Source organism: Tympanuchus pallidicinctus, unplaced genomic scaffold (genome assembly GCF_026119805.1).
Source record: "Tympanuchus pallidicinctus isolate F22 unplaced genomic scaffold, pur_lepc_1.0 scaffold6, whole genome shotgun sequence".
Lineage (NCBI taxonomy): Eukaryota > Metazoa > Chordata > Aves > Galliformes > Phasianidae > Tympanuchus > Tympanuchus pallidicinctus.
In genome coordinates, this window is record NW_026294780.1 from 7354647 (window position 1) to 7369333 (window position 14687).

Sequence of the window (14687 nt, forward strand, 5' to 3'; positions counted from 1 at the left end):
AGCATTATTCTGTGCAGCCCATAGCACTACTTTATGGGATAACAAGGATCCCATGTGTAGGAGAGGCAGGGTTTTTAGAGAAAACATCACTGGAATATATTGTCAAATAATGGATGTCAAAGTAAGTTGTTACACCCTGTATGCCCAAACCAGTATCTTACTTCCTACAGTTAGAAACATTTTCTATTTATAAGAGAAAACCTACCAATTTAGAAACACTGAGAATTCTTGCTTGCAAATTGCAGCGTTAGACACACCAGCACCTTTCCTCAATTTAAATAAATATAAATAAACATGTTTCGGCAGTCCTTATGTGGGAGTTCGTGTGTGCGGTGTCTGTTTTATAGGCTGCAGCTCTAGGGAGGAGTTTTCCCAAGTTCTTGGCCAGGGATATGCATGGCAATAGATCTGCAGGGATCAACCTGCTACAGGAAGATTTCTGAGGTTTAATGCTGACGTTCCGATCTGTTTCTGTGGACACAGGCTAAGAGCAGCTCTTCTCCTCCTTGCTGCTGAGACAATTTTTAGGTGTGTTTACCTCAGGCAGCCAATACAGTATCACTTGTCTGACTTGTGGGGAAGCTGTCACGAAATGTATACCCGGAGGGAAATACACAGAAATGTGCCTTGGTGGTGCATCTGCCTGTATGAACTCTCAGTGTAAGCAGTGCATGAGCTTCCTCTCAGCAGTCCCTTTGGCCTCTGCAGTGCTCCTTATACAGGGGCAGGCTGAAAGAGGAGTCAGTAGGATAGAAGTTTATTTAGACTCAGATGATGCAGAGAGCCTTCTCAGGTGGACAAGATTTGGCTTTAATTACTCTTGGGTGAAATGCTTCCCAGCAGACATGAATGTAAATGCTGTTAAAAAAAAAAGGCTAGGGGTATACCATGTTAGCAGCATCACACAGTTCTTCTCCCACTAGTTATTTTCTTACACTTGGGTTTTTGTTTGGTAATGCAGAGGTGGCTAAATGTAAAGGTAATATTTTTTAATGTATTTTCTAGTCTTAGTGGGAGAAAGGCCTTGAAACATGATGAGATATGCAAGACAGAAAATATACTGCTTATATTATCTCATGATGTCATATTTTGTAGCCTCATGGGCTCTAAGATTAAATTCTACTTCATTTTTGTTTTCAGAGATGCTATGCTGTGATTATTGATTCTCAGGAATATAGTGGTTTAAATGATGGTATATTACTAGCTACATCATTTGCCACTAGCATTTTGTTTTGCAACTAAAAGCAGGTTACACAAAGTCTCTTATATAAAACATTTTAGATAACCTGTTCATCTTATTAGCAACTGAAAACTTAAAGAAAAAGCAAATTATTTGCCAGTATTCTAAAAACAGATGTTCAACTGCTTGGACTGGGATGAAAGGGATGAAAAGGGATAACAAATATTGCTTAAATATTGTATTAACCCTTTCACAGTCAAACCCTAGATAACAGTTTCTAGCTGTGGCTATAAAGCCTTTGGTAGTACATGGCTCCAGACAGATGAACACAAAATGAACTTTCCTTGGTCAAAATATCTCCTCACCTTCTCACGATAACATCTCACCTATGTCTCCTTGCTGATGGTGACACTGTAAATAAGAAAAATGAAGAAAAAAAAAGGAGAAAAGTTCTGTAACTACAGGGAAATGTAATCATTTGAGAATTTCTTGAATGGTAAATGCACTGGTGTCTCAGAAGCTTAGATACCATGGTGATAGTTGCCTTAGCAATGTTTAGCTACGTAGGTAATCACAATCAAACCTGTCTCTAGTGGCAAAATGATGCTGTATTATTTTGTTTTTTGCAAAGCTTTTTTGAATGTGCAGTACTGTAGTTTATGATTTTGTATTCAGGCATCAGATTTTCTTTCAAGCTTCTTGTCCTTTCATTTTTCACTGATGTTAATTCTTAAAATAAATGTCTTTCATGTTAAGGTTCTGTACTTATAAGAGCCTAACTGATTTAGTCCTTACTCACCTCAGGATATATGTATTTCACACTTTTAGGGTGAGACATGATCGATTTTAGAGTTTGTGTTCATGTTCTCATCTTAAAAAAGCTAGTACAGCTGAAGCTCATGTTTCCACAGCCTGACATCACTTTAAAGCCTGTGTATTTTCACAGCAGGTGTTCAGACAAACCAAATGTTATGAAAAAATGTAACGAGGGAGCAGATATCTTAGCAGACACTTACAGAGTGTCTTGATAAAACCAGTACATAATTCCATTAAGTAAGAATGAAGATGAGAAATTGTCTTTTCCATTTGCGGTTGGAAGTACTTGCATTCCAAAGTTATCTAAAAGTTATCTGTTAGAGTGAAAGGCAGGTTGGGATTTTAGCGTGGGCTGCAACTGGTAGAGCCACAGGCTACCAGAGGTGGTATAAGGATGTTGGTGGCTGGTGTTGGCCTCTACAAGCTGTGAGTTGGTTCTCCCGGTACTGCCAGCCATTGGTCTCAAGGTACAATGCAAAAAAGTGTAGCTCTTCAAGCCTCTCACTCAAGACTATGTCTTGGATCACCAAAACTCAGTGTTTTCCAGACTGTGGAGATGCCCCAGATCAGCTCAGTGGTGGTGCATCTGGTACTACACCAGCCATACTTGTGCTCTTTATACTGAGTGACGGATGTAACAACAACTAGAGGAAAACCAAGTACAATCAAAGGCTTATTTGTGTTGATGCTAATGAAGGGAAGAGGCAAATTAGTCAAACTACCTATCAGGACAGATGCAGAAGATTATTATGTGAAAGCTAAGGATGCTGGCAGTAGAAAAACAAAGAAATGCAGTGCTAGAGAAAGAAATGCCACCTGGGGAGATTCTTATTAAGATTTGGTTTGCAAGCCTGCCTTTGCTTGTAGCTGAGATCTATGTTTCCAGTGGTATGTACTTTGGCCTTTCCTTTCAGGAGCCTCTGTGACCAGGAGAGCCCAAAGCTGCACAAATCCAGGATTATCTTTTTGTTATTTCCATATCCAGTGATTTCTCCTGCTGAGCCTGTTCCCTGGAATGGTGTTGTTTCTGCCCCATGGCCCAGTGCTTCTATCTTCCCGTCCTTTGCTGAGGTCTCCAGAGGAAGGAGCGGGGACAGGCTCCAGAATGGCTGTGCTTCCTTCCTGTGGGGATGCATGAAGCTGACAGACCTGTGTACCGGGCTGTTGCTGTCCTCAGTGGTGACTTTGTCACTTCGCAGTCGAACAGGCCCATAATTACAGCCCTCAGCGTGTGTTCAAGAAGGGCTGCTCTCTAATGTGGTCTCTGTGTCTGATTTGGGCACTTTGTGATATTCTGAAGTGCTTTTTTTTGTAACTTTTCACACTGAATTGTAATGATTAGAGTATAAAAGCTTTTCGACTGTTATGCACAAAGTTTTATTATAATCATTTTTAATAATCATATAATAGAACCTAATTTTCATCAAGGTTGTATTCACATTTCCTAAGTGCCATTGGCAGCTGGTAAAATGGAATGCTGTCTTCGTAAACCTCAAGTATCCTATCTGCTTAACAAGAAGCTGCTGGCTGTGGTACCACTTCAGAGCAGCAGTGGCTTTCTGTAGGCTGGGAAGACAGTGCAGGATCACTGCTGTGGGCAGGGGAGGAGCTGGTTGAGTTAGTGAAACGCTGTTATGACAACCCCAGAAGATGTTATGCAATGGGAGATTTTCTGAGCCTGGGGCCTCTGAATAGGTCCCAGGCCTGTTTCTGGGTGTCAGGTGGCAGACAGCAGGCCAGTAACTTGGCTGCATCCAGCAAGAGCTTGGGTCTTAACAGATTGGCCAAAATTTGGTTCCCACTTTCCTAGTGCTAAGAGGTCTGTAAATCAGAGATAATTCTTCCTGGCATTAGCTGGATTTCCATTTACACAGATGTAAAAGGATTGGTGTTTTAGTTTTTACTTTATTAGTACAAAGCTCGCTGATAGTGCTGTGGCTGTTTGTTTCTTGTTAAGTATAGACTCCATGCCTGTCCTCATTGATCCGGAGGTGATTCTGGCTCATTGTGTGGGACAGGAGAGTGCAAGTTCTGGGTGAATTTGTGGGAGAAAATTATGACAGACATGGAAAAGGTCTCTTTACATGTGTCTATGCTCTCTATAATGGCTAATTTTGAAGTTGCAAAGAGGTTTAAAATGTTGGAATTATTCCTGGTTGAAATAAATCTACAAGGGAAATGGCTAAAGGTGAAAGAAAAAAAAAATCTACTGCTTGGCATTTTTAACATGCTTATATTGGAGTAAATATTGAGTCAATTCAGTTTAGTCCTAATGTATTTGTTTTTGCTTTCTTTAGGAGAACTGCCCCCAGGAACAGATGTACTTGGATAACAAGGATGACAGTATGGTTTCTAGACAAGAAATGGAGCTGAATCGGACCCCTTCACATCAAACCAGTTTATCTGCAAGAGTGGCAACCAAACCGGGGACCAGAAGTTGCAATGAGCTGTGGCTCTTAAAAGAGTATCATGGCATGGTAACGAGTCTTGGAGAGCCACACACCCCCTGTGAAAAAGCAGCAATTGAAGAGGATGGCTGCGTTGCTCTGGGGAAGGATTTCACTCAAGTCCCCATGCAGGGAAGGTAAGAATAAGGACAAACACAGTTTTTCTGCCAGTTCAGATTTATTTTTACTTTCTTGCAGAGAAGATATGTATTTTCAATAAGCAATTGTTGTTTCTCCCCTAAAGAGAACGGGAAGCTTAATGGGGACATCAAGGCAGTTTTAATTGCCTAAGGACAGTGGTAGATCATTAGATTTCCAAACTAATCTCAGTTTTAATAGCAGCCATGGACCAATTTTGTTTTTTCAAGATCCCATTTCTTCTCTAATTGGTGTCACAAACCACACAGAAATAAGAATGTTTTCATGTGACACCCCCTGTCCCTTTAGGAAAGCTGCATGTGAACTTCCAAACTGCATCATAAGACCACAAAGTGAATCACTATGGCTAAGACAGAAAATACAAAAATGGCACTGATAACTGATAATAGGTGTGATGTTGCCACATCACATATTGAGAGTAAAAGGAATTCACTCCTTGTGTATCCTTTCATGAATCAGGAAGATTGTAGCTATGGGGAATGGTTGTCCAGTCTTTCCTGGTGAAAAAGATTAACAGTACTACTTATAGGTATTCAGAAATATATAAAGTATATATATATATATAATGTGAGAGAGATGTATCTATCTGAGCTCCTGAAGAACACAGTCTGCTTGGAGGCTTAAGTTTTGAGCAAGATGGCTTAAACTGCAGTGGTTAAGTAGAGTATCAGCACAATTTCCAGATCCTGATGCTGGAGACTCCTGTTGTAGGTCAGGAAAAACACGGTAGATTTCAAAGCAGGTTAATGTTCGAATAAGATTTTAAAAAATCAATTAATTAAAATTAAACAGAAACATATTGCAGATCAGAAGTGTAACTAGAGTCCTGGTGAAGTTAGTTAAATAGGCTTTTCAACCAAAAAGTAGCATTTCATTCCTCTTCACATGGTTCTCTGCTGCTTCTGTGTAAGTTAGGAATTGCAGTCTCGGGGGCTTTTCATAGCTCTGGGCATGCTGGTCACATCCCTGCACTGCTGGAAAGGGGCAAAGGTGTGTCCTGTACCATTACATGTAATTTAGAAGGAAATCTACTTGTACTGGGAGAAAAGGAGGTTTGGGGCATTTTGTAAGTTCTCTGATCTGGACAAAGCAGAATCAGGTTAGCTAGATGAGCTTTGCTGCTCACCTTGCTTCCCAGAAGTATACATGTACTCTGTAAGTCTACATCAAACAAAGTCAAGGTTTTATGAGCATGTGAAGGTATTTACTTCAGAATGAGAATTGGAAATCGTTATGGCTGTGCTTTTGAAATATTAAAAAATAATCAAATTGACAGCTTGACCACAAAAGCCCCATAAATCCTTTAGAAATGATTTTTGGGGTATTTGAGGATTTGTTGTGTTGACTAAGACTTTTATGGACAGATTAAAATCTTGTAAAAGTTCCTTAGTTCAGTGTGTGGTAGTGTTGAGCTAATGTCATCTGGTTTTAAAAGAGTATTATAAGTACAAGTTGGATGCAGTGTCAGGAGGAAGGCAGGAAAAATGCATCTGTAAACAAGGATTTTCATTTGTGAATTCTCATATATGTCTAATTACTGATGTGTTTACAAGTGCTGTGTACTGTCCTGTTAACTGTCCTGATACAGGAATTGAAAATACTGTCATATTCTTATAGATTAGCTGTCAGTCTGCTGACTGTATTTCTTCCTGTTGTTTACAGGAATTTTTGTACTGCCTGCATGTAACTTACTATGAACCATGTTTGGAAATCATGATCACCGGTGCTAGAGATGAAAAATACTTTCTAAACTATGGGGGAGCCCACCTTCCTGCAAGGGCAGGCAGTAGCTCCAGATCTTTTGATAACACTGTTTTCCTATTGAGTAAACTTATGTGATTTAGGGGTAGAGTACGATTAAAAAGCCATTTCCATGCTGTCTTATGGGCAAATACATGTATCTTTTTTTATAGTAATAAATTAGAGATTGGGAAAGCATCTCCTAAAGTTCCTTCTTGTTTGATTTTTACCTCTCTTGCTTCTGCAACATAATTGATTTTTTTTTTTTCATGTGGAGATGAATCTTATCTGTCAGTGTGTATTTTAGCAAATGTACACTAGGTGCAATTAAAACATGAATGTGATCTGTATGACTCCTCTAATATGAGTAATTACCCTTAAATCATTGGGACCACTCAACAGAATGCAGATAAAAACATGAATAAACCTTTGCAAGTTCCCGAGTTGTTTGATTAGTTTCAGCAGAATAATAATTAACTTTTAATGTAAACTGTTCTTTGACTTGGAAGACTACTATTAAAAAAAGAGGAGACCTAATCCTTTTTTTCTTTAAAAGGGTTGACTAAATTGGCATGCCTGTTTGGTTTGTTTTAATGCATCTACTTAACTTAAATTGCTGAATTATCTTTCAAGGATAAGATTGCCAGGCTCTCTAAATTGTTCAAATTTACACTGACACAAGACTGTCTAAAGAATCTATCCAAGAGAACACAGGATTTATCTTAGTCACTAAAATTACCTTTAAGAAAATTCTTGAGTTATCTGGGGTCTTTTTTCTTTCTGAGCAGAGTAGATAGTCACCCTGTTCTGGTCTGAACAGTTCCATTTGTCTGCAGCATAATCCTGTGGGTATTTTGTGGCTAGCTCGCATATGGTCATGAGCTGCCTGCCCATCAAAATGCCATCTTGTTTCCATCGTGTATTGAAGAATGGTTCCCTTCAGGTTTTACTGCATTGCATTAGGCTGCCCAGGCTCTATGTGAAAAAGCTTTGGACCATCTGTGCTGATCCTGGAGCATCCTTCAGGCTGAAAGAAGTCAGCCTTCTTGTTAAGACCATACTTCCTCCAGTATTGCTTACTGCAGGAAATACAGGCATTTTCTTCTGAACTGGAATGCAAATGAGCTCCAGAGTTTTTCAGTGGGAATGCAGCTGGCTGAGGTGTATGTTTACACTGAACTGCACTATGTGCTATAGTGTGCTCTGCTGGAAATACAGGTTTTAACATAGTACAAAACACCAGTGCAGACTTATTTTTGATTCTGAACTTTGTTCGTTCTCCTTAGCCTTTATGAAAAGGATCAATCTGGCTATTTTTAACATCTTATTAACGAAAGTTGCATTTGCGGTCTATAGGCATTGATCCAGGACCTTCTTGAGTCCCTTGCACTGCAGGAAGATTTCACACTGCTCTGTGACAGCATGGACAATGTTCTTTATGTCTGCCCTGACATATTCAAAAGCACAGCTTACTTCCTTCCATCTTGTCTCCGCATGTTCAAGTTGTGGTCACAAAGGAAGGTTCCTTGGTTACCTTGATCTTAACATCATTAGTGCTGATTCCACGGGGGAAACCAAATGACATGGCTTTGTGCCAAGCAAATCTGAAATTCTCCTTTATGATCCACAGTAAGAGAGCGATATCAGCTGCTTTCAACTTAGGAATTAGTGGGCCTCAAAGGCCACTATAGAAAAATATATTTCTAAAGAAATAAGATGTATAGTAATCCCATGTAGCCAATTACTTTATGATGCTATTTAAAACTATATTAATGAAAAAAGAAAGGCCTTCTTTGGAATATAAAAGTGATGGAAGAGTGGATAATTGAGGAACTATACCCTGTGGCATTCATTTCATGCTGCCCTTCTGGTCCCTTTCTCTCTTTGATGTAATTTCTGGCTGTACTTCTTTTAGGCAGTCAGGTAATAACACTGGCTTCTTAAAAGTAGGGAGAAAAAGAAACAAACAAAAAAAAAAATATGGCAGTTCTTTATTGATTTTGTTGTGAACTTTTAATGAGAAATTAGACAGTGGGAAAGAAAAGTGATCAAACCAAGACGTCGAATTACTCCTCTGAGGTTATGTTTAGATGAATTTGGCACTGGAATTTGTTGTTCATTTTATGTTATAGTCCTTGGAAGTTTTTTTCTTTAACTTTTATGTCTCGTTAAAAAGATTAATCTCCGGAGTAACAAAAATTAATCCCTTATTTACTTACTGAATCTGCTTGAATTTGTGTTTCATCAAGCAAACCTATTTATTTTAGCATTTCTCTGGTCTCTCAGTTTCATTTACATAATCCTCACTTCTGTAAGAAAAAATGAAAATAACCAAATCAAATTCTTCCTTTGACCCAAGTCTGTGTTCATGGGATCAGTAGGGAAATTATTGGTTTGTGGTGAGAAGGACTGCAAGTCTGCTCCTAGAGTGATAGTAGAAGGAAAGCAGAAACGTGGCTGTGTGGCGTGAGAGAGCTATTGGGCTCCACTTGAGCAAAGGATGCTTGTTCAGCAGAAAGCTTTCATTTAGTTTTCTCTACTAATGAAGCATACTGAGACCTCACTCATGATATACACGTGTCTGTTCAAAGTTATTTAACTTTTCTATTGCCATGTACAGTTAAACACCTCAGTGCTTACTTATTATAATGACTTACAATGTCTCAAATTGATAATATACTACCATTTCTGTTCTATCATTAGCAGACTAGAACCCTCGGTGCTCAATTGTTTTTTTATTCTGACAGAATGCTTTCTTAAACAAAAATCCACCAATATCAATTTTTGTTTTGAAGTGTTCAGTTGAAAGAATTAGAGCATATTAATTGACTATTTCCACTGTCAAGCTAAAAACAATGCTCAGCACTAAGTGAAAAATTTGCAAAGTACCAATGCACAAATATTACACTTGAATTCCTGTGAGACTGTAAAAGTCAAACGAACAAACAAAAAAATGCTATTGAATTTTGCAAGCAGCTGTTCTCTTTCTAATAATTAATAATATGGTTGTTTTGGGTTCTTCTTAGACATCTCTCCTAGGCCAATTGAGGAAAAATGCCAGTAGCCTACAAGATTCAATCCTCTTTAGGCTGTGACAGATGTCTTCTCATGTAAAGCTCTTTTTAAATGGGGTTTTGTCAGCAATGATTTTTATTTTTTGATATTGTAATGTTCAAGTGTGATGCCAACCAGAGAGCCAGACTTTGAAAAGAAACGTGTTGCATAGAGGCAATCACAGCTGAGCAGGAGGGTTGTATGGGGCTTAAAAAGCCAATGTGAGGAGTTGACAAAGTAAGATGAAGCAAATAACTCATTCACTTGAGCCTTTCTTTGAAAAACTGTCCTGTATGCTTTGTTCCTGGCCCATGTGTTTGTGTGAGTGGTAGCTCTAATATGCTAAGCTATTTGTGGAAAAGAGAACTTTGCAACAGCAGGTGATCAAATGAATTTAATTACTAAGAATTCAGTTTTGTCTTCAATTTTCTGCCATGTGGAGGAGCAAAAAATTTACAGATGAGTATTTTCTAATAGTGAGGGGGAAAGGAAAACTAAACACTCTAAATCTACAGCCTGCACCTGTATGGCTGCTTTGTGTGAACATGTGAGTAGGCAGAGGCTATGTTGCAGCTGTTCTTCAGTAAATGGTATGCATGAAAACATGGCAACTCTTCCATTGGCCCAAACACTGAAGTGGGAGAACTGAGCTAGAAAAAGCTGAGAGTGAAAACAGTTATGAAAGGGTGTCATGAAGACTGATGGTAAACAATAACTTGGGATTACTTGTTCTAAGACTCCTTGCAGAGCTTGAACGTCAGTGATTCTGAGGTAGACAGAATCCAACATCTTAGCAGAGAATAAGAAGAGGGAAGAGCCCAGGACAGGGGCAGTTTGGCCTCACAGTGCAGTCAAGGAAGAAGTAATGCCTATGTGACTGTTTTACTCACGCTTGTTTAATTAATTAATTAAACATGCTCTGTTTATGTAATTGACACAAGGTGTAGGAGATGGACGTACATTTCCCACCCACCTTAGTTCTTAAGGTTCACCAAGCTCCAGGGTATTCTTATTTATGTTTTTTCTCTTTCAATACATCTCTGAATCTCTGAATCATGAAACATCCATTGAAAGAAGAAATGGAAGCCAGATATCTTAGTTTCAAAGTAAATTTCCTGATAATCAGTGTTGTTTTATGTCTTCCTCATGCTCCTTCTTCCAATGGCTATTCTATTGAAAATGTATGGGTCTCAAGGGAGAGAGGAAGGATTTACAGGATACTGTTGTTTCTAATAGTTAGGGTAGCCAGGTGAGAGCTGGGGTGTCTTAGTTCATACTGGGCGTATGCCAAAAAATACTGCCACAGCCTCTGCCCAAGATTGGCTCTTGGAGAGCTGCTGCTGAGCATAGAGGGGGGAAGAGAGCTCTAAGACAGATATCAACAAATTGCAGAAGCAGTAGAAATATTGAGAAGGAAGAATGCAAGCCCTTGCATAGGGCTACAAAGAGACCCTGGGAAAAGGTGCAATACAGTATGAAATAGAATGAGATCAGTATGTGGTGATCTGTGGAATGAATTAGATAAAAGTAAGTTAGTGCCGTGGTTGTAAGCCAGACTTTAATGTGATTGCTCCCTGGTTATGATAAAACATCCTAACTCCTCCAGCACTGCAGTTAACAAAAGACTATGAAGGTCAGTTCCAACAGAGTTAATGGCACTCCTTGTTTCCCCTGAAAGCCTTGTGCTAGTCAGTACTTACAACTCTGTTTTCCAACAAAAAATAAGACATGTTAGTGAGATAAATCCACTTAGTGCCCTTATCCCTCTAAAAAAGACCACAAGCAGTCCCACTCTCAAGTACAAAAATAAACCTTCTGTTTCTCCCCTCTCGTCTCTTTTCTTCTCTATCTTACTGTTTTAGTACACAATTCTGCTTGTTAATAGAGATGTGCTTCTGTTTGCCCAACACTTTAAATGCCTCTCCTGTTAGAATTAATTAGCATCAGAGTGGTTTGTCCTCTTTCATTAGAAGCACTGGAAGTCATTCCTCAGCCACGGCAAAAATTTCCAGGGTAGCAGTGGTCATACATTTAAAAACTCAAGTTCATGCTAAATTGAATGTAGCTGATGGCAAAATAGATAAGTGTAAATGGAAAAAATTAGCCAGTGAGTTTAAAAAAAAAAAAAGGGTCACAGACTGTAGACCAGCAAATCAAATGTTTTTTTCAAAAACTGCTATTCATAAGGAGCTCAAGTGATTTACTCTCCGAAATACAGCAAAAGCTGATAAATGAGTCACCAAAATGCTTACTGACAGTGACCAAGCAAGCAATTCTCTGCTTGATAAGTACTAATGGGACTTAAGGGGCAAACTGGAATAATTGTGCTAATGGACCAGCAGAAGTCAGACCACACAGAGCTCTGTCCACAGCAGGTCAGAGCTAAGTCAAGGACAGCACACTGAGCTGGAGCCAGGTCCTATCAAAAAGAATTAATGCACTTGAGTTTGGTTTTTTTTTTTTTTTTTCTTTGCAATTTTTATGATTTCTTTCAGCCAGGGTGAAATGGAAAACAGATTGGCAGTTAGAGAAACTCACAGTTTTCAGAAATGCAGCAGAAGATACTGACTCAGTACAGCCTGTGAATTGGCATCATTCAGAAGCAGCTGTGAAAGGCTGTAGGTTTTGCTCACACCTTCTGAGCTATTCCCTTTTCTATGCGAGTCAGTAGGGACAGTAAACACGGTCCATCTGCCAGTGATCCAGGAATGTTTTTGTGAGAGCTCTTTTGCCTGAAGTGAAGCTCTGGCAATGACAGAGTATGAAAGCTTTTGACTCAGACAGCCATGCTGACAGTCACATTGAACTGCTGTGTGGCAGGGAACTGCCTTTGCTCTTTGAGGAGAAAGCGCTATGTTATTGATGAACTTATTGTAAGAAGTCTGATCCTTAATAAATACAGAGCTTCCTTGAGTAGAGTAGGAAAATATTTTTAGTGACTTTTCTACCCACTCTTGTGGGCTTATGCAATTAATTTTCTCTGCTGTTTATAAAATAAAGAAGTAAAAGAAGCTTGAAATATACTTTTGTCTCTAATCATTCTAGGAGTGATAGAAGCAAGTCTGCCTCCTCAGCCATGTCAATGACATGTGAGCTGCAATCCTCTTTAAGAGTTTATTGACAGCTGGTGCATCATGTAACCCTCTTACTGTGAAAAGCAAGAACCTGAATTTAGTGGATCTGTCTGATAAAAGGAATGGTAAACCTGGAAAGGAGTGTAACAAACAACCCATTTCTGGTTTGGCTGATGTGTCTTTAATTGTGTAATCTAAACAGCAGGGTTGTGCTACAGCATTATGTAAATAAGCAATTCTGTAACATCTAGCAGCATGTGGCTTCTTTGACAAGTTACCCTGTGTACTGTATGGGGTGGCCTCCACTGCTTTTTGGTCTACGTCAATACAACCAAATTCTCAATGCAGAAGTGTTGCAATAAATTGTCTCCAAAAATGAGCTAAGCCAGAAACTGTAAAGAATAGAGAGTAAAAATTTTGATCATCAGCTTGTGGAAAGCTATTGATTTTAACCATAAACTAAATACCAACATACCCTCATTACAGATCTGTTCATAGTTGTATAACAGTACTGAAGAGGATTACGGGGCCAGAAATATTCCAACTAGACTATTTTTTGTCAGAAGACAGACTATCCTTGGCAGAAAAGACTGATAGGTTTTCAGAAATATTTGCGTGTATGGGTAGGACGCCAGTCACAATTTTGAAGCTATTGCTGTGACAACTGAAGTTGAAAGAGCTCCATTAATGTCACTGGACCTGTCATACTTATCTTCTGCTGGAAGTACGATGTTTGTGAGGCAGAACACACAAGAGCTCCACATCACAGGCAATTAATGAATGTACTAATATATGTACAGTTTAGAGGAGGACTGCTCATACAGTTTTTCAGTTATACACAATTGAGCAAATGTTTTAGGTAGAATAGAAAAAAGTTAATTTTGGCTCTTCATACTTGTCAAGCATTGTATGAATCTAGGGAGATTTAAGTCATACAGATGCCTTCACAGAATCACAGAACTGTATGGGTTTGAAGGGATCTCCAGAGATCATTGAGTCCAACCCCTCTGCCAAAGCAGGTTCCCTACACCAGGTCGCACAGGTCGGCATCCAGGCAGGTCTTGAACATCTCCGGAGAAGGAGACTCCACCACCTCCCTGGGCAGCCTGTTCCAGTGCTCCGTCACCTCACTGTAAAGAAGTTCTTGCGCACATTTGTGCAGAACTTCCTATGCTGCAGTTTCCAGCCGTTTCCCCTTGTCCTGTCTCCACTCACCACTGAAAACAGTCTGGCCTCGCCATTCTGCCCCCCACACCCTAGATATTTATAAACCTGGATCAGGTCCCCTCTCAGCTTTCTTTTCTCAAGGCTGAACAGACCCAGTTCACTCAGCCTTTCCTCATAGGAGAGATGCTCCAGGCCTTTCACCATCTTCGTGGCCCTACACTGGACTCTTTCCAAGAGATCCCTGTCTTGATATCAGAAAGTATTGACACCAGGTTCCTTATATTTAACAGTATCCTTTTACTTGTATATAGAATCAGGCACCAGCTGTCTACTCAGATTGCACGGTTTTTGGAAACTAGGTGTTTTGGTGTCATTGCCTATATCACATTTGGTCTTTGTTAACAAGAAGGATGCTTGTTAACATCCTTAGTTTAACTGTCCTATTGAGGTTACAGTGTTTGGTTGTTGACCAAAGTTAAATTAATATATAAATTGCAATAACACCACAGGGTTGAGATTCTGACCAGGCCTATTGCAATGAAGAAGAAATGCTGATGGTGTCTATCTTGCCTTTCTAAATCAGTAGTCTTTAAAAAAAGAAAAAATGTCTATACGCTTCTGTCTTAAGTTCAAGTTTAGTCTTTTAGCTCTACCGTGTGTCATGATATTTTCCTTCTCCAGCTTACTCTTACATAATGCTTCTAGATCAATTAATTCCTCTAGCTTTAGTTCTTACACTTTTCTGATTAACTTTCACATTGTATGACCTTAACATAAAGTATATTTCTACTTCTCATAGACTTTAAAAAACAAAATTTTTTACCAAGTGTAACCTACTTTTAAGTGTCATGAGCTAAGCGTAATGTCATCATTTGGTCTTTAAAGCTGTTATTTTTGCATAGAGGAACAAACATCCTTCCATGTTGGCTCTTGAGAAGCAGAAGAGCTACTTAACGTGTTATAACTTTAAAGAATTATGACTGCTGCTGGTCATCTTATTGCATCTCTCCAGTTCTCTCTATTAAAAAAAACCAACAACAAACACAACTC

At 39.1% G+C, this 14687-nt stretch overlaps 1 protein-coding gene across 1 annotated transcript in view; it reads left to right on the forward strand.

Moving 5' to 3' along the window:
- Positions 1–868: 868 nt before the first annotated feature.
- Positions 869–14687, forward strand: part of OCA2 (OCA2 melanosomal transmembrane protein) — a 200479-nt gene continuing 186660 nt past the window's right edge. The window contains exons 1-2 of the mRNA XM_052664808.1: positions 869–979; positions 4294–4580. Of these exons, the coding sequence (XP_052520768.1) occupies positions 956–979; positions 4294–4580 (311 nt within the window). The 5' untranslated portion in view covers positions 869–955. The remainder of the gene's footprint in view (positions 980–4293; positions 4581–14687) is intronic.